The sequence below is a fragment of the Lepisosteus oculatus genome, chromosome 8 (assembly GCF_040954835.1).
Source record: "Lepisosteus oculatus isolate fLepOcu1 chromosome 8, fLepOcu1.hap2, whole genome shotgun sequence".
In the NCBI taxonomy this organism is placed as follows: domain Eukaryota; kingdom Metazoa; phylum Chordata; class Actinopteri; order Semionotiformes; family Lepisosteidae; genus Lepisosteus; species Lepisosteus oculatus.
Genome location: NC_090703.1, coordinates 35,311,652 through 35,336,666, shown reverse-complemented (window position 1 = coordinate 35,336,666; position 25,015 = coordinate 35,311,652). Strand labels below are relative to the sequence as shown.

Here is a 25,015-nt window from a genome sequence, read left to right as displayed (position 1 = left end):
TGTGGAATAAGATGGAATTTATTAAAACAACCAAAGCAGATTTTTCTACATCTACAGTATCTTTTCCATTTAACATAAAAAATCAAACAACAGAAGTACAGAATATTAGAAGGATAATTTAAAAATACATCATTGATGCAAAACACAGCATGCCCTAGAAAGGTAACAATGACAAAAATAAAACATTTACAAACTACAGTCATGCTTTGGTTTGCCTTTAATGGCTGCATAGATATTTTCCCTGGCTAAATGCTTTACTCATTAAAGATCTTTTATTTACAGCATATGTAACATTGGATCCTTCACCTGTAATCCAGTACAATGCTTTTGTAGCTTTAGTAAATATGGGACACTTTTTGTAGCAAAAAAAACAACAACCCAGAAACAGTAAAAGCTTAGTGCACCATAGTCTGACTTTTATACTCTTCAGCAAAGGATTAAGATACCAATTTAGTAGAACAGCCACATGCTATGTGTCTGGAATGCAATCGGACAGTTTCACCAGTATACTCATATGCCCTTGCTTATTAAGCAGCACTAAATCACAATTTAAATAAAGTATTCTGCACAAATAAGAGACCTGCTAATGGATGCAATAAAAAAGCATTATTACATTATTTGCTGTAATTCCATTGTTTTGTGTTATATCATTGCTCTGCCAAGAGAAACAAAGAAACAGTGGCAAGTTCAGCTCACTCTTAGATACAAAAACAAAAATTACAATACAGCCTACTTACTATTAAAGCATCAAAGCCCAGCAAAATAAAAGAGGCTATTGTTATTCAAGAAAACATTAAGTCTACTTGTGGATTATTATTAAAAAGTTTATTTTTGTTATTATTTTTCCCATACTTTCCAAATGTGTCCAATATTGACTGCATTTTTCTAGTATTTTGTCCCACATCATTTTGCCAATTCTAGAAAAATCAATATGCCCCCATTTTAGGGTTTCAGGTCCAGTTTCTGATTTATATTAATGATCTACTGTAGATCATGGTACAGCCAGCAAACAGGTATCCGATGAATAAAAGGGGTGTCTGTAGAGCAACCACTGTAGAGCAAAGGCTGAAAAAAACAGGGAGTTACAAAATAAAAGCTACTGAGGACCAGGGTGACAATGGAAAGCTAAAATGAATGCAACAGAAGGTGTCATAAGCCTCTATTATAAATGTAACAGGGGGCGTACTGAAGAATCTGTGAAGTGGATTCGGGTGTTTATGTTGACTCCTCACTATCCCCTATACTGTACATCAGTTTGGGAAAGAACATGAAAGAGATTGCTAGATTTAATGTTATGTAAAGTAAAGTAATCAATTCATTAGTAATACCTTACCTAAAATGTATTTGATTTTAATTGCCACATTATACTGTACATATTACTGCTTCTTTGGAATAGATCCAAAGATGACTGAGTCTCTTCATTTCTGGAATCAAAATGATTTACACAGAGGTTATTAATGAAAATAAACAAATTATTTCGTTCTGAATGAAGAAGATGACAAAAGAACATGATGCAGATGTTTAACAGTCTATAAAACACAGAAAAAGTCAAGAGAATAGATTGTTTCAGGGTGAAACACTGACCAGAGGAATCAAAAAGGAAATAGTGATGAGGTAAGTTTAAAACTAGGAACAACATACATTTATTTTACACAAAGGGTTGTGGGATGCCTAAATAAACTGGATTAGTCCAATAGTCTCTATTATGGTTGACATCCCTCCTCTAGAAGGGCCCTCCACTACTCTCTTGTAATTAATTCTGTGATTGTTTGTATGTTCTCCTGGTGTGTCTTGTTTGTTTTTCCCTATATAACCCCAGTGCCTCCAGGGCTCAGGGCTCAGCAATAAACTGTGGATGTCTAGAGGCCCACCTACTACCAGGCTATGGCTTGCCTGAGGGCATAGGCCTCATCCCCGACATCCCTGATCTCTGAGCCCGGGGTCTGGAGGATGTCACCCCATGATCCCTCAATGTTCTGTGTTTGTGTTCCCCCTTCCCGGGGATTTTAGCCTTGTTCTTGTCTCAGGATGGATCTCTGGATATCGGGGTTTTGGACTATGCTCTGACCTTCCTGTGGACCTGCCTGGACTTGGTTGCCTTTGATTATTTCCTTGTGCACCTGTTCACGTACTGTCACTATTCACTAACATCACTAATAAACCCTTGTGTGTCTTCCCTGAAGTCCGACTCCTGTCTCTGTCCAGATTCTACCGCCTTGCATAGGGTCTAACAACAAACCTGGGACGGATTGCTGAACCACATCTATGACAGTCTTCTCTAACCAGATACCATTCTTGGGTTATTTAGATTTTTATGAAATGTAATGAGAGTAACAAGGCATTTTATCAATGTTAAAGATGACCATGCTGTAAAAACACAAACATTTTGCTATCTGTACATCATCATACTGATGCTAAGTAACAATATTTTTTCAGGTGATAACTTCTGAAGACTTAGTTTTAAAGTATCTTCCACTTGCTGAAAACATTTAGATCTACTGTACTTTGAAATCAACTGGCTTTGTGAATCAGTAATGGGTTATAATCAACATTTTAACGTTTCCTCACTACCCAAAATGCAGGGTAGTATCATACATGCAGGATCAAGAGCTGAGCAGTAATACTTATCTCTCATTCTTTTCCATCTATACGTATTTCTAAACTGGTTTTGAGAATGCTGGCAAGATGACATTTATCTTTTCAGTTTCAATTAGAATAATAAAGCTTACAAATGAAATCATTTCTTCCTGAATTGGAAAGACACTTTAACTACATAAGCAAGTGGTGCTTTTACATGACTATGTACGGAACTGATGACTGTAACTAAAAATGTCTTCAGCAGCTGGAGAGTTCAAAATACCTTTGCATGAAAACAAAAGCAAAAGTGTTCAAATACAGGGCACAATCAAGTTCCGTTTTCTATGAATCTCCATTTGTCATGCACTTCAAATAACATTTTTTGTTACCTTTATTTGGTTACAGGCTCAGTACAAGTCCTCAACAAGCCACACAGTCCAGCCAATAGCAGGGATCTGTCACTACTGCTGACGCTCTGCGTCTGTGGGAGCTGAGGTTTCCACTCTTAGCAGTGTCCTTTCTCTGGCTTGTCCAGGAACAAGACCTTCACCAGGTCCTCTAGTTCAGTCCGGCAGGTACGCAAGGTGCACATCTGACTGATCTGAGCCTCCCCTTCACGGAAAATCTTCCAGCGGCCTGGAAAATATCCAATTGGTTAAATACTGCCTTAGAGATTAAAAAATGTTATGGTTATGCATCAGTTTCCATGTGAATTTTCATATTGTTTACAAATATTTGATAACATTTAGAAATGTTCATTCTCTTTTGTGAGGACAGGTGTTAATGACTCTAGCAGCTATTTGCCTAAAAATAAATGTCTTCCCTACTCGATGTCTATAGACACATTTCTTAAATTAACAGACTATTTGTGAGCTTTTGATTGAGATGGAAAAGGCTGTTTTAATGGTTTATTCTTCATGGATTGTTTGATTTGGACTGTTAGTCTGTGGATTAGACCCTGTCCTTTGGTAGGAACAATCATTTTTTGTTTTTAAAAGGTCTTCGTTTACTCCAAATAATTTAGCCGTCATTGTAAAAGACTTGTGCAAGGGTTCGCATTAGCGGTAAGCATGTCAAAACCCACAGGAACCTGATTTTGTGAAATGCTTATCTGGTACTTTAGATAAAAATTGCTTCTGCTAACCAATGTGCTGTGTTTGGAGGTTACTTACATACAGTAACTATTGCAGTGGCGCGGAATGCACTTTAGAGTCAGTGTGAAAGGACAAACGATCTTCTCAACATAATACAAAAAATCTGCTATACAAATGTTTATCTTCTACAGAATTAGTTGGTTTTAGGTTGTGTTGATGTAATGGAAGAAATAATTTTGGTTACAATTCACAGTCTAAAGAGGAGATATACAGTAAGAGAACCCTTGATATGCATGCTTTACACAACAAGTTGAATATTTCCTTCACTACTTTGTGAAAAGAGATATTCTAACTGTGAAACTCATGAATTTTCTACACGGCCGTTTCTTTGAACATTACTGCTGATGTATTGAACTGCTTCTTAGTAAAGATTCAACAGGCCATATGACAAGCAACATTTTTTGTGCTGCATGCGACATAAAGAATTATCAGTCTTATTAGGGAAGGGCAATGCGGACATACTTTGTGTGGTCTTCGTCAAGGGCTTGAAGTCACTCTGTTTGTGGAAATCTTTTTTTGAAATCTTCTCAATGTGAAAATTATGCAGAAGACCTGTATTGAAGAAACAAAACATAGATTCATATTTTCATGAAGTAGGGTGTTGATGTATACAGTATGTTCTACAGTAAGAACAGCTTTTCTCCATGGTACTATACGACTCCTAGATACACTGTAAGTGTGTGCATGTACTTACTATGTCATGTAACTGTATTGATTATACCCACTCAAATTGGAAACTTGTTTTTTTATCACATCTTTACTGCAACATGGCTTGCATTGCAGAGGAAAACCCGGGGCACACTTGTTCTAGACATTAAGCAACATGTTGCAAGGTTTTCTGTACCTTGCAGAAGGGTTAGCGCCAGCTGGTGTAGTGTCATATCTCTCAGACATCACTTTAAGCATGCAGACACCCAGAATGCCCTAGGATGTGCTGTATGTAAAGCCCAAGAAATGTTAATTTACAAAAGCCTACCCAACACTGGTGGCACCCCGTAAATTGTACATCATTACTTTTGTCATCCTGGTCAAACTACAGTTTACCTGACATGGCTCAGGCTCCAACTGGTGACAGCTGGATCATACAGGTAAATCTGCTTTTTGAACATGAGAATCATAACTGGTTTATCCAGTCAAGAGCAGATATCTTGCCCTTTTCAATTAACTACATAAAAATTGAACAGTTCATAGTACAGATGGAACCTGCATGGCACACCAGTATAGGCAGTATCAGTATGAGTGTGGCCATTGACTATTGTCTATGTATTTGGGATTGTGACATGAAATTAAGAATCAAAGAGCACAAAAATTTGAAAATGCTAGCTTTTGGAAATATTATATTGCATTGCAGAGCGTGATGTGAGAGAAAGGCACAAATATATACAGTACACACCTAAAGACAGGTGACACATTCCCATAGAGATGAATCAGAAGAGAAGAAAACCAGTTACATCAACCCCATGAATACACTGTTCAAAGCTTATTAATCGACTGAGATCTTTGTAATCTACTCTTACGTTCCCAGCTTTATGACTGAGTAAAACTAATTTAGACTGGCCTGGTATTTTATTTCAAGGCATGCTTTGTTTCTGAGACTCTGACTTGCAGGGCTTGAAATCACTGTGAATTATGCTTTTGCTCACCAGCCTGTCTTCCATTACATACATCTGAAAACCATGAAGCATAATAATGGGATTTATAACTGTGACACAGACCCTACCCTGAAGCAGGGTGGTCCTGAGTGTCTGCACACAAAAAAAACACACAATGACCATGAAAAGTCCAAGAGGCTTTAATATACCGTAGGTCTTTCCAGGACAAACAGAAAGCAAGAACTCTAACAAAATAAAAAAAAACACAAACCCTCATTAGTGCTTGGTAAGCCATTTAAATACCAAGCAAAATCTCACCTAACCGCATGTGAGAATGTGTGCCCTTCACCACTTATCTAAACGCTTACTTAATTATCACCTACTGTGAGACTATTTACAAGGATTAGAGGCCTGGCAGTGGCCTCTAGTGGCCGATCAGGTGTAATTACGGCGCTTACTTTAGTTGGCCTGCCTCAGACTGAAACAGAATGCCAGATAGGATTTATAGTGATACTATTACTTCATGCTATATATAAAAGATTCCTCATTTTCATGTAACCCAGTCTGGTTGCTCCAAATGTTTTTTTTTTGTAATTTATAAAGACAACAGTGATTGTGATTAATGTGTTAATTCGTTACAGTGCAGCTGATGTAAAAACTGAATTTGGAGCACTTTGCTTGAATATTGAATCAAACTATCTACCTTTATAGGAAGGTTTCTAATATATGTAGGATATACTTAATGTTTATTGGAAAAAATCTGTAAGTATATATTTGTATTGAACATATTTCTGATGCACCCACTGTTACTGGCCACTGTTACTGGCTGGTGAAGAAAGAGTCCATAGAAATAAAATGCTTTATTCCAGTTGGCAAGCTGTAGCTAACCTCAAAACCTAGTGAGGTGTTTATTCTCTACCATAAAATTGTTTTCAGATTTTTAGAACATTACATTTTCTATCCAATTAACAATAATCTTGATGACACAAGAAAGACTTGGTGAATAACAGAATTACTACCTTTAACAATTGTCCATATATGTAGTTCTACCTCAGGTGGCTGCTCTGTCTCCAGTGCAATTTTTCTCATGGTACTTCCTTCCTCAGTTACCAAAGCTTCATACACTGGAAGGGTCTCTTCACCACAGAAATACTCATTGCTTTCATCTCTCTTGAGTGTGATCTCATCATCTGTTGAGATTACAGCAACAACAAAAAACATTATAGAGACCACATCGCAATACTGAAATATTTTCATCTTCAACTTAAGTAGCAGGTGAAGGTTGTTCAAAAAGATCTTTAGCCTAATATTGAAAGAATCTCCAGTGACAATTGCTCTTGTAGTTACTTAAGTGTGCACTAAACGTACTCAAACATGTCAGAGGACTATTGATTCCTTTGATTCTGTTTGTGTTTTGGCTTCTGCAGAAGACCACAATGGACAGTGTTAATTGCACAATAAAGCATGATGCAGCCACCAAAAAAATATTTTATAGGTGAATATTACAGATAAACAGATAAAGACAAAAAATTCAATTTGTAGCCTGGTGTATTTAAGCACTTTTTAAGATACTTGCAAGTACGAAAACATTTGATATTTAAACTTATCTTATTAATAAATGAAAAATTCTGAATTCAGAGAGATCTGTTAATTCTGTTTCAAACATTTGCAGATCTGACCTGCTGTGCTTGGCAACATTAGCCACTTCTTACACTTGCAAATGAAATGAATAGACAAATGCCAAATTTTCCATGGTAGCTTGTTTCATTATACTGATTTATATTCTATGTCCAAGCACTGACACATAACAGTGCTTGGCTTTATTGGCTGTATCTCATCTCCAGCACTTCTGTATCTTGGAGTCTGATATGCTGTATGTAGTAATCCAGTAAGAGCTAGTTACCCACGTTTATTAAGTCATGTAAGCAGCGGAAAGATTGTATTTGCTTCTTTGATTAAATTAAATACCCTAGATTGAAAACTAAAAATCCTAGATTAAATTTCATATATTCATTTTTTCCATATCTATTATATACTTCAACTTCTAAAAGAGTAGTAAGCTAATATGTTAAAGCCAAACAATCAGAATGCAATAAAATTTACAAATACATTCACTGGTAAACCTCCAAAGAATTAATAGATTAGACTTCTGCAAGCACTAAGTACAACATGTACTGAAATTTAATTCACAAGGCTTTAAAAGTTATTGTAGTAATTAAGATATAGTTTTTTAACAGTAATTAACACCCAATCTCATCCTATTACTGAACCAGGATCATCTTATGATGACACAATGTGTGAGAAATCCGTGTTCAATAGATTTTCTGTAGGACTGAAATCTGGAGATCATTCTGTTGAATAATGGTGGTGGTAGCTCCTATAAACTGTAAACTCTTTGCCACATATCAGGAGGGCCTATTGATGTGACCTAAAGTTTTGGCGAGCACATGTATATACCTGTACATTTATAATAACATTAAGTAAAGACGTTTTCAAATAAGCATAAAATTGCACATTTTCAAAAAAAATATTTCCAGAGTGACGTTTTAAAAATAAAATGCACATTTTTAAATCCATGTGTTCTAAAGTTTCAAAGATGTACTGTAGTTGCAGGTGTACCATGTGTTTTTAAATGGTATATTTGTGTATTTCTGTATGACCTCACAGGAGTAGGTTTGTTAAAAAAGAAAAATCACTATGATTCTTTTTTTTATTGCATTGGAGCCATGTAAACTTACTATTCGTTCTTGGCATAGTCAGAATTTAAAGCTTGCTTAATTTTAAAATGCCCTATTTAGTGATGTACTGTACCTACAGTAAGCAATTGATTTTAAATATCATTTTCCAAAGTATTATGGCATTATAAATTTATCATTTTTACAACTCATAAAGTCCCTACATCTATTAATAAAAAACTCAAATATTGAATGGACATATTTGTGAGCTACATACTGTATATAATCCCCTCCAAAAACAACAGGTTTGCATCATGTCAGTTTTAAAACAGACAAGCTGAAAATGGAAACTCACAAGGGTTTTTCTTTTTGCAAGCACATATTAAAACAGAGAATGTAAGGATTTTGGAAGGAAGAGTATGTGATTTCCATAAAAAAAATTAAAAATCTACCTTGACAAACCTTGCAGCACTTGCCATCAATCTTTTGGGGGTATTTGCAGGGATACAGGTCTGGGCAGTGAAGTTTTCTGCACTCCTGTCTTGTTACATTACAGGTACACAGGACACACTCCATGACACCAAAGGACCGTAGGACCGGGTGCCAAGATTCTCCATGAGAGTATGTCTTCCCATTGGAAACACACACTGTACAAAGCAAAGCAAAATGAGTAATGCTGCAGTAGAGATATTGTGACTAATTGTTGGTTGCTTAGGAAAAAAAATACCTGTATAATGCATTATAAAACTAGTGTCAGTTGCATTACAGTACAGGATCATTTTGTTTGACAAAATGGGATAGGCTAATTTCCCTTGTGCATCAAGGATATGTTTTAATAATATGTTTTAATAATGTGCGTTATTAAACTGAGTGTCTTAATCAAAATTTAACTGGTCCCTATAAACAGCTAAATCACCAAATAAACTTTTTTCACATTAGGGCTGCATTTTACCCAGGAGAAATTCTTTTTTTCATTTGTGTATTTTTTATATATACTGAGCAGTGCACAACTCACAGTGGTATTACCTTTTGCATGTCTAATACAAGTAAATTAAAAAATATTCACAGATAAAGCTATTGTTATAAAAAAAATAAAACTATACACTCTTATGTTTCACATCTGAAGCATCCAGAATACTTAAGCATCCAGAAAATATTATTTTAATTTAAAGTAAAACTAATTATTCAACACATATTCAACACATTGAAACAACTCACAAAGACCACTGTGATAAACCTAACATAAAACATGTGGACATTGTATTAGTTTTCATTACATTCATCATAATGAATTAATTATATTGACAGTTCATTATATTACAAGTAATAGGTTTATTCCACGCTGAAAAAAAGAAGAAAGAAAACACAATGTTTTGGCCGTGGAGCCTTCTTCAGGTGTGAGACACCCGAAGAAGGCTGCACGGCCGAAACGTTGTTTTCTTTCTTCTTTTTTTCAGCATTGAATAAACCTATTACTTGTTCCTTTGCACCCTATGCATGCTGACGCAGTTACCCACCTGAACTACTACAGTTCATTATATTAGATCTGTCAAGAAGTAAACTAAATTTTTTTCATATATTAAATAACTTTTTTCTGTCTTTTACAGCAAACTAGTATAGATAAAATGAAACGCACATTAAACGGAAAGCTGGCTACTCTGTGCCTCACACTTATGTCTACTTTAAAAAAATGGTTTTAACAAGGAAAAAAAAGGCAAAACTTTTCCCTAAGTAAAATGTGGTCTGTTGCATTGCCAACATGTTCAGTCTTGTGTTTAAGTTGAGAAGCATCCATTTCATTTAAAGTTAAATCAATTCTTCATCATACACTGAAACCTCTAAAAAAACCACTGTGAGAAGTGCCGCATTAAAAACATGTGGACATGTTCATTATTTTCGATCTGTCAAGAAATAAACAGAGTTTATTTATGATATATTTGAAATACCTTTCTGTCTTTTGCAACAAACTGGTATAAATCAAGGGAAACAGCACATCAAATAGAAAGTTGGCTACTCTGTACCTCACACTTGTGTCTACTTTAAAAAATGGTTTTAACACAGAGGAAAACCTAAGGAAAACAGAGGCAAACATTTTTCCTAAGCAAAATGTCTTTATTTTCAACAGCTTCAGACTTCAGTCTTGTCTTTAAGTTAAAAAGAATCCAAAAATATCTTTTTAATTTAAAGTTCAAACAATTATTCATCATACAATGTAACCTCTCATAAAAACCACTGCGATAAATGTAACATGTTCAAGAGATTGTAGCTGGGTCCTAACTGAAACGATACTGTATTTCTAGTTTTTTGGTATTAAACTTGATAAAGGGCTGAAACTGGACCTGGCATCATGTACACTGCAACTTTGCTGATGCCACAACAGAAGCAGGAGACGCAAAGGACAAGGTTCTTGAGCACTAACCTCTGTTGTGCTTGTTTTTGTTGTTGATGACAATCTGAACAATAGTTCCAGATGTCTGCTGGGTGTCTGACATCAGCCCCCTGTGAGCCCTGAAGCTAGGCAGGCGAGGCAGATTGGACAGGGACTTCACAGGCAGCAGTTCATACTGAGGACGGTGATAGGAGTGCCTCTGAAAGAATGTTTGACACTTCAGACACTGGGACACCTTTGCTGTACATGCCTGTTCTACAGAGAGTGCATCAGATAAAATTACATATATACACAAAAATAATAATTCTACTTAAGGTATATTGGGAGGATGAATTATGCTTTTGTACTTTGTGATTCCCTTTTCTGAGTTATGTTATTTAATAAATTCTACTTTTCCAGTCTGAGATTTGTTTGATTTCAGAAGTAAACTTCATTTTTTTTCATGATATATTTTTAATAGTCTTTTTCTGTCTTTAGCAACAATTGGTATAAATCAAGGGAAACAGTACATCAAATAGAAAGTTGGCTAGTCTGTGCCTCATACTTGTGTCTACTTTAAAAAATGTTTTTAACACAAGAAAAACAGAGACAAACTTTTTCCCTAAGCAAAAAGTGGTATGTTATACTGCAGACTTTTTGTATTTCTAACAGCTCCAGTCTTGTATTTATATACAGTATAATACAAACTGTGTCTGAAATGATTGTTTTCTCCTATGGCAGAAGACATTAGTCTCTATTGGCTGTACATATTGTTTCTTTGACTGTGCTGGAACTCCTGGAGGAACCTGTAGTTAATTAACAGAAATCCCAAATTGTGTAGGAAGTCTACATACTGCTTCTCTGTTTGCTGGTTGTCGAAATGCATCTCCATCAGACTGGTCCCATGAGGAATCCCCATCACCTGAATGCAAAGAAATGGGGACATCTTTATCGTTTGTCCATACATCTGTCCATTTTCTAACCTCTTTAACCAAAACAGGGTTACAACAGGCCATTTTCTAACCTCTTTAACCAGAATAACAAGGTATCTGGCAAGCAATGGACACAAGGCAGGATAAACCCTGGATGGGACACCAGTCCATCACAGGGCACACACATACACACACTCACACCAGGGCCACTTTCCCTAGAATCCAGTTAACCTACCAGTAGGTCTTTTGACTGTGGGAGCAAACCAGAGCAACTGGTAAAAACCCATGTACACATGGGGAGAACATACAAACTCCTCACAGACAGCATACTGTACCAAGAATTGAACTCAGGGCTCCGGCACTGCAAAGAAGTAAGGCTAACCACTGTGCTGTCCCCATCACCCTTTCTTCTTCATCTAAATATTTTCTGCTGGGAGATACCACCACATTTTCCCTCTTAATTAATCGTGATTTAGGTTATTTTTGGATAAATGATTATCTATATGGGCTTTTCTCATTTTAAAATGGCTAAAGACAGGACAAAGTCACAACGTATAGAGAAACTAAATATAAATGGGAATTTGTTCCCTTTAATAATATGTAGATATGGAGGCTTCAGGACTGTAAGTAATGTAGTGCAGTAAAAAACACAACTGGTTCTAAATTTTAAAATAATGCATGTTTAAGAGGAAGAGCATATTTAGTGCATCTTAAAAAATCAAAAGGGAATATTAATACTAATAATAGGGAATTATAAATTAGCATCTTGAAAAATAAGTTATTAATTGGTAGATTATTTTAAAAAAATGTATTGCCCACAGAATTCAAATAGTTCATATGAAAAGTATGATATGAACTATCTGAATAGTTTCAGTGGAATTATATTTTCTTCTCACCTTTACAAACTGGGCAGCAGGAGTCAGGAACAGAGATGGGGAGAGAACAGGTCAGCTTTGGGCAAGTCCTGAGCCTGCAGTACACATTGCCTTCCTGAAATTGAATTTCATTCAAATGTGTTAAACAAGGCTCTCCCAGAAAGACTTCCTTTCTCAATAGTTTCTCCTTTCCTCTGTGCCGCATGCTGGGCTAGTGCAGCTCTTCTGAACAAGACCTACTGTACGTTCTTCTGCTGAAAACGCACTGTTCAGTTTAATGATCTCAGAAAGAAGCAAATAGTAGCTCTGTTGGCATTTTGTACAGATGGTTATAAATGCAGAGTTCTGCTGATTTAATACTGCTCTAATGATAATATAAATGTAGGAACATTGTGTACAACTCCACACAACATGTGGAACGAATACAAACACTATTTAATTGAGATATAGACTGAATATTCATAGGCACTATTTCTTGTCAGTACGGCAGTTTATGACCAATGAGAGTCAACAATAAATGATAAAAGGTTAAGAGTTATTTTCCAGAAATACTGTAAACTGCCAGCTTGAGAATTCACAGTGTTTTTCTACTTTTAAAGTATTTATCCAGCAGTTTATGTACCAACACTGGCTCTGCCATATTTCTGCTACGTTCACTCACCGAACAGCTACACTGCGAGCACTGGTTGGCCTGCCGATTTGGGAACAGACCCTCAGCCACAAAGACCTCCCCATGCTGGTAGGTCACTCCATTGTAGTCACAGGGCTTCCCACTCACTTTGGTCACCAGTGGAGCTGGAGAAGCTTCTGGAAACAAACCGCAATGGCAGTGGCCATACAGTATAGCATATGTGGAACACACCTAATAAAGAGCTGTAAGTCAAATGTGAGAAACTCCCAAATATGGTCCATCTCCAGCCATCTAGACAGGTATTCTAATTTTTAAAGATTTATTTTTCACGAACATGAAAAATACTATTGCAATCTAAGCATGATATGTGTATACATTTAAGATACCTATTTTAAATCAATGTTTAGAATTAAAATACACTGCTGTGTGATAGTATGAGATATCTAAGACATAATCAGGAGCAATATGTGTTATGAATATCAACAATTTACTCAGAGCCTCCACTAGTGTTTTTGTTACTGTAACAACTTTGTTATAAATATGGCTGAACAAAAATGTTTTGAATTTTGCACAGCAGTGCATATTATAAATAAAGTATGTAACAAATCTTTAGAACCTTTATACTGTCTTCTTGTTACAGTTTTATACTTATGGAAAGCATACTAAACATGATATGTGAACACCATTTTTTATTTTGCAGAAATATACATCCATTTAACATACTTTACAGTGTATTTAATGACCATTAAAACAATTATGCAAATTCCCATTCAACTCTTTAATAGGGGATGTTGTGTCGCTGTTTCAATGACGTCTTCTTGAACCATTCTCCTCTAAATCAAAGTAAAGCACTTTATTAAATTTCTAGTAAAAACAAATATTAATAACTCCAAAATAATAAGATAATTTTCTCTCACACTAATTCATAAAAATGTATCATGCTCCTTTTGATGGAACAGGTAAAAAGGAAAGTTATCATTTGTACGGGTTCAGAATGTGTAATGTGGATTCTAGAAACCAATGGGAATTTTGGACAGTTAAAAAAACAACAAGGAGACACAGAGATGTGCCAGTAAAGGGTAATAGAGGGATCAAAACCACTAGCTTTTTTTTCCACTAAGTGAACCCAAATATAATAAATTCAGGTACTCCTTGTGTGGTGTTTTGCTCTTTCAGTAAAAGCCCAGTAAACCTTAGAGAGGTGATTAGAGTCAAACCCTTCAGTCCCTTTAAACATCAGGTTGCTTGGCAGACTTTTTATCCTCATTGATTAAAATGTAAGTGAAAAACACTTACCAGGGCATCGGTGACAGCATTGTTGAGGAACTGGCACTGGACTTGCACACTGAAGAGGTGGGCATTTCACACGATTACACAGCACATTGCCACTCTGTCAGACAAGATGTACAGTATCTGACATCAATATTAAGAACAAGAACTCTGCCAGGAGGCTGGGGTAAAACTAAAGCGCTTCTGCACATTATGACCACCCTAATAAATCTTATAATCAAATACCTTTGGACTATGGAAGCATACTTTAGAAATTATATAAGCCATTTTTCTTTTTATCGAAAAAGGTCAGGTCACAAATAGTTTTATATTCATAAAACTTGCTATGCTATCATTAATCCAGTGCATTGTATACAGTACATAAATAACATACTCAGTCCTCTGACAACAAAAAGAATTAAACTGTGCTGCCTCCAAACAATATGTGAAACAAATGTAATTTCTCAATTATGTCATGTATAATTGTATTCTTTAGAACTTTAATCTAGATGGGTAGATGTTCTAGTTTGAATTCAATAACTGATACTGGAAGTACTGAATGTATAATACAATACAGACAATAGTAAGAGATGAATAATAAGTATATTACCTCAGCGCAAAGACAGTTAATACAGTACACAAATCCATAAGGCTCCAAATAAGGGTGCCATCTCTCTCCTACTTTGTATTTCTTCTCTTGAAATACACAGAATGAGTCGGACTCTAAAACGATAGAGAGGGAATTTGGTCTGGTTTGTCTCCTTTCAATAGAAGATAGGGTTCAGAAGATAGGGTGTTTATATTATATCAAGGGCCTTCAAGCACCAGCATGTGCAAAAGAGCTACAAATGTATTTTATTTTATACAATCATTACAAAACGTAATATGATAAAGATTATTATTGTAATTTTATCTTGAAGTCTTTTAAAATAGACTTTTTAATGTTGTTAAACTGAAATAAAAGTGAAATAATCAAATAAGTCAAAGTTAAAGCCAAGCTAAAAATCAGAAAGGAGAAGCACAATGTTTCAGCTGTAGAGCCTTCTTCAGGTGACACCTGCCACCCTACACATTTTAAAAATAATTTATGATTAGGTCTGAGCAAGATGTCTGGCTGATTAATGTTTAACTATTGCAAATCATATTGAACGCATTTAAAAAAGGAAAATGTTTGGTCATCAAATGAGAGGAAAACATTTCCTGACAGCTCTTTTATATTTTCCAACATATTTTTATATAGTATAATATCTCCTGGACAGCATGGTGGCGCAGCTGTTAGCACTGCTGCCACACAGCGATGATGCCCTGGGTTTAACTCCTGATGTGCTATCTGGTGTGGATTTCCTCCTGGTGCTCTGGTTTCCACCCCCAGTCTAAAGACATATTGGTAGGTTAATTGGCTTCTGGGAAAACTGCCCCTTTTGTGTGTGTGCCCAGTGATGGACTGGTGTCCCTTCCATGGTATAGCCTGCCTTGTATCCATTGTTTGCTGACAGGTTCTGGCTCCCCAGCGAATTAGATGAAAAAGTTAAAAAATGGATGAATGGATAATAGAACATTAGCAGGTTTTTATTAGTTATAATAAAAACAAATACTTTAACTGTACAAAACCATACCTTACAATCTATGTTTCAAAAAGAGAAAGAAATAGACGTGTCTCATCCTAGTGCTTTTTTTGTATTTAAAGTCTTTCATTTTAGATCACTTATGTTGAAAATTGATGGAATTGTTGGTTTTGGCTTCCAGAATTAAGCACATTACATACACAGCAGGAATATAAATGCTTTCAGTTTCTACAGTAAACTCTGTCCAATAAATAAACACACAGATGTACAGTACCATACAAGACTATAGTACATGCAGCCAGTTGGAGAGACTGCAGGACTGCTCCTCCGTTTTGGAATTTAAAAAAGTTCTGCAGATTAGAACCGCTGAATGCTAAACAAACCAAAGTGCACTTTACAATTAGTATAGATATCAGTCTCTCTCCACACCATATCCAGACTCATTTAGTGAAAATGCTTGGACGATTCTCCTTAACTTTCCCGTTTAAAATCAATCAACTCTCTCACTGACTAAACATTAGTGAGTGAGCAATTTCTATCTGAAAAATGATTTGTATTAACACACATGACTTTCAGAAATGTTCTCTCTCTCTCTTACTGAACAAAATATTTAAGAAATAGCCTAAAGGCTGTTTGGATATTTTGTTAATCCATTAAATTCATAAGTTTCAAGTGTGAATTTCAAGTAAAGACAATGAATGAGTACAACAAGTAGGTGTCCAGGTATCATTTATTAGAATATGGCACACACTCTACTTGCTTGGCTGTTGCATGCTGTCGATCACAGGGAGCACACAGACAAACATAGACATGTACATCCTCACACCAGGGCCAAGTTTCCCAGAAATCAATCAACCAACCAATATATCTTTGTACTATGGGAAGAAACCGGAGCATCCAGAGGAAACCCTTTCAAAAACAGGGAGAACATACTCCATAACTTCAGAATAACTCCATGCAGATAGCACCCTAAGTCTATCTACAACTGAATCCACGGCCCCCATCCTGCAAAGCAGCAATGTTAACCACTGTGCTGCCCCCACCTGCCTTAACTTAGAGAAATCTAGACATAAACATCATAATCAGTCAGAATCAAGCACAGGCAATATTCTGAAAGATGGCATTTGCTCAAACAGAGAAACAGGCATGTCATTATGATTATCAAATTCTCACACAATGGTGGTACGTGGAATCAGACTGTTACACCTGGACGTCAGCCAGGATAATCCCACTCTTACTCCCACTCTTATGAAAGGTGTCAATGTCAAACGAACCATGGCTGAATTATTTTTTGTACCTGTCAAAAACATCAAAAAGATGCTGGAAGATGAGACAGTTTTACCATTTTTATTTTTCCAGTTTTCTTAACCACCCACAACCACCATCCGCATTAGGCTAGCTAACAGAGAGGATCATGTATGGATTCATCTCTTGTGAAAATGCCAGATATTTACTGTATATTGATAGAATGGGAATATGACTGCCTGACCATTTCTGGGAACATGTCAAAGCACTGAGGATCAAACATCTTTCCAAGCCAAAAGTACCTATTTTACTATTTTTGGCCATAATTACACTGACCTTTGCATCTTGGATGCAATCCTAGAAAACAGAATTCCAGGACTCTTCTCCCAGAAAAACATCAGAAGCCAAGATTATCCTTTAACATGAATCACACTTTCCACCTTCTCAAAATGGCAGCCGAATTTCTATTTAGAGGCTCTCTGTTTTCCACTCTTTTCAACATTTGTTTTATAAAAAGTTTTATTTCTGCCCCTTATTCAATGTAATAACATTTTAGATCAGTGCTGAAATATACAGTATATGGAATCACAATGAAAATGCAGAAAATCAATTTTTAAATAAGTATCTCATTGGACCCATAGTGTTATTTATATTTTAGTCAACAACTTGGTTCAATTATTTTGAGTAAGATTGTTCCTTGGGATAATAAAATACTCAAGTGGTGTATTCTTCTATAAAACACTGGTTTGGCATTTGAGTTTTGAAATTGAAAAAACGAGTTAAGAGTCTGTATAAATAGAGACATCCATCCATTTTGTAACCACTCTATCCCATACCCATGGTTTGTGACAATATAAAAAGAAAGATATTAGTCATATGCAGTATCCTCACTAATGAATTATCTTGATTCAGCACTGCACTATAAAAATTATGAAAAGGGAAGAAATTGCATTTAATATGTGTTGTATCTGCCAAGCATAAATTATCATGGATTGAGGTACAACTACCATTAAAAATTCAATTTAAGGAAAACGCATATTCAGCTGCTGTGTTTTAAATGCATTAGAAATGATGTAATTAAACACTTCTTACGTTTGAGAGAGTCCGATCTGACTCCTTCAATGACTGTTAGAAACAACATCCACATCAGGATCACAACAAAGTCTTCAAATCTCCACTGCTGTGCCATGTTCCCTGACATCTCAGGATTCAGTATTGAATGTTTCCTGTGACAGAAAAAGCAAAATTCTTTAAAATGACACAGGCAAAATAACTTTCAAACTTTCCATTTCCTGAAAATAAATAACTGTAAATGTTTCAAAGGCACATAGTATGAGTGAGCATGTGTAGAAAGCTCACCGTTTTTGAACCATTCATCTTTTTAAATCCAGAAAGCTCCACAGAGCACTGATAGGAAGAACAGCATGTCTCTTACTAATATCAAGGCACACTGGTAGGTGCCTGGGAAGTCACAGGTGTCACTTTTGCCCATTTACTGATTACTTAACTGGGGTTCTTCAACTGAAGGTGCACAACTGACTAATTTCTGCAGGCCAAACATAGTGACAGACCACCCAAATTTGCACACAAAAAGGTGATTGTTTTCGACAGGGTCTGCAGTCTGTGTCAGGGTTTGTAGTAGACCCTATGCAATGCAGTAAGAGCTGGAGAAAACAGGAGGCGTGGTATGGGAGAACACACAGTGGTTTAATGGTGCACAAAATAACAGTGACAGTCCGTGTCATTAATCCATCCTCTGACGCGACAAGGTTAAAATCCCTGGGAAGGGGGAAAACATGAACATACACAAAGCATGGAGGTCCTAGGATGACGGGGCGAGCTCCTCCAGACCCTGGGCTCGGGAAACGGGAGGTGTCGGGGATGAGGCCTATGCCCTCAGGAGACGGACATAGGATATCCCGATGCTAGACGGGCCTTGCGACATCTGTACCTTAATGTTGAACCCCAAGGACTGGAGGAGCTAGACTTTAAAGCAGTACACATGACAGGCCACACCTGGGGAACATAGCAACAATCTCGGGACTAATGACAGGAGTAGTGGACTGCCCTCTAGGGGAGGAATGTCGGGCGTGACAGTGTTTTCTGACCCCTGGGACACAAAATGAAGCACATCAACTGATCCCATGGGTTTGTTTGGTTGGTCTGTCACTACGTTTGGAGTGTGGAATCCCTCCAGTCTGTGAGTGTCGGCCAAAGGGTTTCTGTACAAGAGTGACCCCTATGGCATGCTTCTCCAATCCTAGTAGCAGAGAGCCAGTGTGTCTGCAGGTTTTCTAAGTCCCCAAGACCTTCAAACAATAATGAATTGATATAAGTCAAGTGGAATGAAAACTTACAGACACACCAGCCCTCCAGAACTAGGATCGGCCCTGCCCTGTGGTTAGCTAGGCACCTAGGATACCACAGTGTTATCAGCGACAGCCACAACATTATGTTCAATGTAACTCTGCTGTAGTTAGTGCTTACAATGTGAAAAAAGGTGGTTAACTTGATAAGTGCAAATTTAGGAGGCGGATCTGCACAGTCCTTTCTCCTTCTCTGTTGGCACTGATTGATGAGCCAACTGCAATCCCAGGAGACTGATGGGGATTTAAAAAGAAAAGCAATTTGAAAAAGTGCATGACATTTTGCAGTGGAGTTTTAAGTGTTCCAGTGCACTGCTAAAATATGTCACTAAAATGTTTAGTTTGAGGCAATCTTTAGATATGCTGTGTCTAGTCCATTATGATCCAGCACTTTAATGATGTGCTTTTGCAATAGTATAAGTGCCATAAAAACAACTATTTAAAATGCCTATTATCCTTAATTTGGGATCAATTTAAATCAACTACAAACAATGTAATATTTAATATGCAGCAAATCCATGCCCTGGAACTTTGCCTGTCTCTCCCAGTTCCATTATTTTAATTGTAATCCAGTCATTCCCTCGACAGACTAATATTTACATTTTTACCTCAAGCTCGAATGAGAAGCACTGAACAGCTTGGAATAATGTTCAAAAGACACAGATTTATCAACGTTTGTGTAAATTACTATAATCTTTTAACATTATTTTTCACGTGGCTGGTGTTATAGGAGGATTATAGATTACTTTGTAGTCCATCATTTAAATCTTCTAAACAGCTCATTACTTCAAATGCTATGTGCCAGCTCTTGATTAAAAAATAGAGCAGTGGAGGTTTTTGTACAACTACATTCATTAACCACCTTGTTTAGCTAATATCCTCTTATGGTAACAAAGACCCTTCTAAAAATAGGGTCCTCAACTACATATTTTTATAGACTACCCTTTGCTTTATGAACATTTACAGTAGCTTGAAAGGGAAACTTTTACAGCTTCATCATCATAGGAAAAAACAAACTTAACTTTGAATATTACATTTATCAATATAATATATATATTTAGAATTAATTTAAACAGCGCAACCATGAGGGGAAGACAAATTCAGACATTAAGGAATGTTTTTGAAGAGAACTTTGATAAAGTGAGTCACAGAGGTTACTGTTCTTGGTGTGGAAACTGTTCAGAACAAAGGTAAACCTAACTAACTTTAACTAAGACACTCACAGAGATGTTAGAAGGTACAGGCCAGGAATACAAATTAGTCAAATTATAACTTTGACACAAACAGAATGCACAGAAAAATAAACAAAATAGAATGAGCTGAGAAAAAAGCACAATTACAATGTCTGAAGAGAGAACAATTATGTGAAGCATGGTTCAATACCTATGATGTAATCTGGCTTAGCAGAATGAGACCCAGACACAAAATTGTCTCCTTGTACACATCACTAACCTGCCTGATTTAACAGCAATTAAGAATTCTCATATCCTCACACTCTCCTTTACACCACAGATGAACAGCTCTGATGACTTTATGGTTATTTTGCTTTCAGACATTGTTATTGTGCTTACTCTTATAAAAGTACTATTACTAATATTATTAGCAGCTATTTATTTCCAGCAAACAGCTTTTATGTTTGGTAAGAATCCTAATTCATTTTGAACATATTAAAACAGCCAGACATTTCATTTATTAATGCCTCGTTCCAATCATGGCAAGTTACTTCAAAAAATGTTTATGTAAACAGAATCCAAAACCAAACACTACAAAAACAGAACATATTTAGAGCAATTAGGACCATGTGGTAGTGATCAACATAACATATTTAATTCATTTAACGTGCAAATTTAAAAGATATATTCATTAGGTTTTAATTTTCAAATTAAACGTAGTCATATCCAACAGTCGAAGACCATCTATATAATAGCATAAACTGTACTGTTTATACTCATTTTCTCTTTATGCCCAAGACCAAAACCACTTGCAATCTTAAGCTTACTGTATAAAAAAAATATTGCTTGAAATACGTATCCCAGAGTTTAGGGACCATCAAACTAAAGTTGTCTCCTTGGATCTTACAGGTTAACCTCTTGGACTAAAAGATGAACCACATTGGCAGGTGACTTTATACATCCTTGTGTCATATCCATATGCTAGCCATGTGGGACGTGTCTATCTGGAATCCTTCAAACATTTGTGCTTAGTCTTTATGACATGCTCATTCAAAATAAAGTCAAGCAGCATTCAAAATTTGACTCACTTTGTACTGATCTCAAGATTAACGTGTGTACTTCTTAGTTATAAACGAGTCCTGCTTAAAGCTTAATACACTTAAGCTTAAGACACAGAACGGAAAGGACATTTGCAAATCCGTATTCAAAAGAGAGGTCTAATTATAGGGATTAACATGTAACATAATAACTAGTGTGGCAGTCAAAGGATTATTTCTTTGAATAATTTCATGCTGGGATCTCATACAGGCAACAGTAATCCCTTCTACAGTATAAAAGTCTCATCTGCACGTACAGTACTACACCTCCATCTTTTTTTTGGAGTGAACACCTTTTAGATACTTTAAATTATAAAATATAGATTTGCTTTCAGATTTAAAATAAATGTTGTGGGAGTGGTGATGACATAAATAGAGGGTTTAGGGTTTGATATTGGACTGGCTCACTTCTTTGTAGAATTTACATTTCTGCCTGTGTTTGCATTAGTTTTGCCTGGAACTGTGATTTCCTACCATCTCTCACAAGCATGCTAGAATTTTATTTGGCTCTACAAAATTTCCCATTGCATAGGGATTGGCAGTAGGAAATCCTCTTCATTAACACACCCTGTTAGAAGTACCTCTGCTACACTGCTGAGCAATTTGATTGGTACATGGTTCTGCAGGAGGACAGAAGTTTCAGTGGAAAATGAAAACACTGCCATTTTATGTCTTAGAATATTCAATGAATTTACTAAAAATGATCCAACAAATAGACCTAACTGTAAGTTAGTCATTTAAAAAAAGGACTGAATAATTATAATGGTGTCAAGTGAAGATTTCTATACTGTAGACTCAGTATTTTCTTTTTAGAAAAAAAGACTGTCAAGCCAAATATGTTTTCCTATTATAATAAGTGGAGACTTGAGTCTTTTCTTTTTGTATTTTAGGGGCTTGTTATATTTATATTTATACCATTCCCAATTATGTAAAGAATTATGCTTCTTTACATAATTACCAATGCTGTCGCCAATCTTTTTGCTCCAACACGGCTTACAACTGGAAACCAACTCTTCCAAGAAAAACTTCCACCCAAGACAAAATCATCATTTATTTCCAGACCAACACCACATCAGTCCCAGCGATGAGTGATTGGATTAGGTAAAAATATGATCTTAGAACCTTTGATTTTCTTTCTTAAATTCTAACATGAAATCTGCCTGATTCGTTTTTCAGCAGCTCTCTCTGTGCTCCTTCTTGAGTATTTATGTTTCCTGAATGGAGTACAGTCCTGTTTAAATGGGGTATCCCATTTCTACTGTCTATAAAATTACAAATCGTCTTCAAAATGACCCAATCCCCCACTTCTCCTCTTCTCCTGAAGAGAATTTCATATGGATACCAGGATATTTCTCTTGCAGTACTTTTTATACCTTGTGTACTCAAGATAATGGCTCAATACAAAACACTTTTATCCCCGTTTTTATTGCTACTCAGTGTTCCTAGCACACCTCCTGCACATCTAAAAAGCTTTGCTGTCTTTGACATGAAACAAGGATGTATGCAAAAGATGGCAGTTTACAAAATGGTAGGAGACGGATAAATTCGTAATAAATGTTGAACGCTTTCGTATACCTGACATATACATTACAGTAACATAAAAACGTTAACGTTGTAAGGGCATGTGCAATTTTTCCATATTTCTAAGAAAATATTGTTCAGATGTGCTTGTAGTTGGACGCATATTGAGTAGGAATCTAATATTTTCGCGGTTATATTTTCAGGCCCTTACACATCTAATCTTGAAGTATCTCTAATTAGTAAAATGTGTCCTTATTTAATTGACTTTCTATTTTCTCAAAGGACAAAGAAATAATAAATAATAAATTAATGTTCCCTATCTAAACAACTAAGTTTAAAATACAAAAATAAACTTTAAAATTGAAAGAGTCTTACGTTATATTAGCAAAGGCACGTTTTTCATTAGGATTAACCCATTATCACACATTTAGAAAATCTGCTATTCACGGTGTTCTTTGAGCATTACAGACAATTTTAAGAGGATTCGTGCAATTGAGAGTGTCATTCCGACAGTTCAAGAGAATAAAACTCGTGCGCCTTCCATCTCTTAAAGGCACACAATATCGTAAATTAATACATTGATATTGTTGTTATATTAGTTACGTAAATGGCCAAACTTTTATGTATACACAAAAAATTTTAAACTAAGTTTTCGAAGAATAGCGAGAAATAAAATTATAGGTCAGATGACTTCTATATTCCGTTTATTCTGGAGTACAACAGCAGCATGATAACAATAACTCATGAGCTGGGCTCTGTCGACGACGTTTAAAGATTCGGCAAATGATTTGTTGACTATTGTTATTCACAATGACGATGGATAACATGAGTTTGCATCATCATTAAAGTTTAATTTTAAAAATATACAACCAATCAAAACCAGGTTTATTATTTAACAATATATTTGTGTATTGCTTGAAGTCAATGTAAGATTGGTGTTTTTAAAGATAAAGGCAACGTTCATGGGTCAATATAAGTACATTAAAGTGTTTAATAGCCCAGATTGCACTTAATCATATTTAAATCAAAGTTTTTAGAGCAAACTATAGGTCTTACAAATATTCATTTAATAGGAAATTCGAATTCATTCTTAAAATAGTATTATGATGTTCTGAATTTTTAATTATTTAAAAATCACCATCATCATACTTTTTTAAAATAGATGACATATATACAAAATAAAACACTCTAGCGCTACCGGTGACAGTGAAATTAATCAAATGCAGTAATATATTAGAAGAACAAAAGTAATACGCAAGGTTATTTGTACTATATTCGTATTAAGTGGTTTAAAAGAAAACTTACCAAAACTGTGTTTTACGCAGTGCCTTATTTCCTCAGCACGCCAATGAAGGACCAATTCCCAATTTTTTTCAGCACCGTTTCGCACGTAAGAGTCCGTGAGCTATTCTCGATTTTTTGTCAGATTCTCAAGTTTCCAAAACTCAGCTCACATGATAAGAGAGAAAACTGTTCCCGAAGAGTATACGATTATGTCTTTTAATAAAAAGGAGTAGCACCTGACAAAAGGAGAAGTGATGTTAACTTAAAAAATAACTTGTTTCGACTGGGACACCTGACTACTCCTGACTACTCTCGACCAAAACCGACCCAAATTGACTCGGATGAGTAAAGGGCTTGTCAGTAAGGCACAACACTAAATATTCCCTCCTGGCGCTCTCTAATCTCATCTGTGAAATACAGTCAAGAGGCAGCAGGAAAGAAAAAAAGTCAGGGGAAAACGTTCTGCCAACTTTTTTTTTTCACATCCCGATTGAGAACAGCAGATCTGCTTAAAAGAAAACTGGACTCTTGGTGTTTGGTTATTTTCCACAGAGACTACTTGTGCGTGGCGTTGAGCTAATTGAGATTTTACAAGCCTTAAGTTAGGGGCCAGAGGAAACAAATCTGCTAGGTGAGAGAAAACACACAAAACTTTTAGATACCTTATGATGTGTAGTATTTAAAATGAACAT

The 25,015-nt window shown here is 35.9% G+C and overlaps 1 protein-coding gene across 3 annotated transcripts; it reads right to left on the bottom strand.

The window, feature by feature from the left end:
* On the bottom strand, positions 1-24,760 carry LOC102691608 (chordin-like protein 1). Of its 3 annotated transcripts, none has more exons than XM_069193427.1 (12): positions 24,345-24,759; positions 17,976-18,109; positions 14,684-14,796; positions 14,101-14,194; positions 12,835-12,977; positions 12,195-12,288; positions 11,221-11,288; positions 10,418-10,586; positions 8,451-8,645; positions 6,343-6,513; positions 4,194-4,283; positions 1-3,213 (listed from the first exon to the last, which is right to left on the bottom strand). In XM_069193427.1, exons 2-12 carry the CDS (start codon positions 18,082-18,084, stop codon positions 3,083-3,085), a joined length of 1,377 nt encoding a protein of 458 aa, XP_069049528.1. In that variant the 5' UTR covers positions 18,085-18,109; positions 24,345-24,759; the 3' UTR covers positions 1-3,082. The 3 variants fall into 3 exon arrangements, with proteins under 3 accessions (XP_069049528.1, XP_006632682.2, XP_069049529.1); XM_006632619.3 differs by having other exon boundaries at positions 12,835-12,980; positions 24,345-24,758; XM_069193428.1 differs by having other exon boundaries at positions 3,123-3,213; positions 6,374-6,513; positions 12,835-12,980; positions 24,345-24,760.
* Positions 24,761-25,015: the final 255 nt, after the last annotated feature.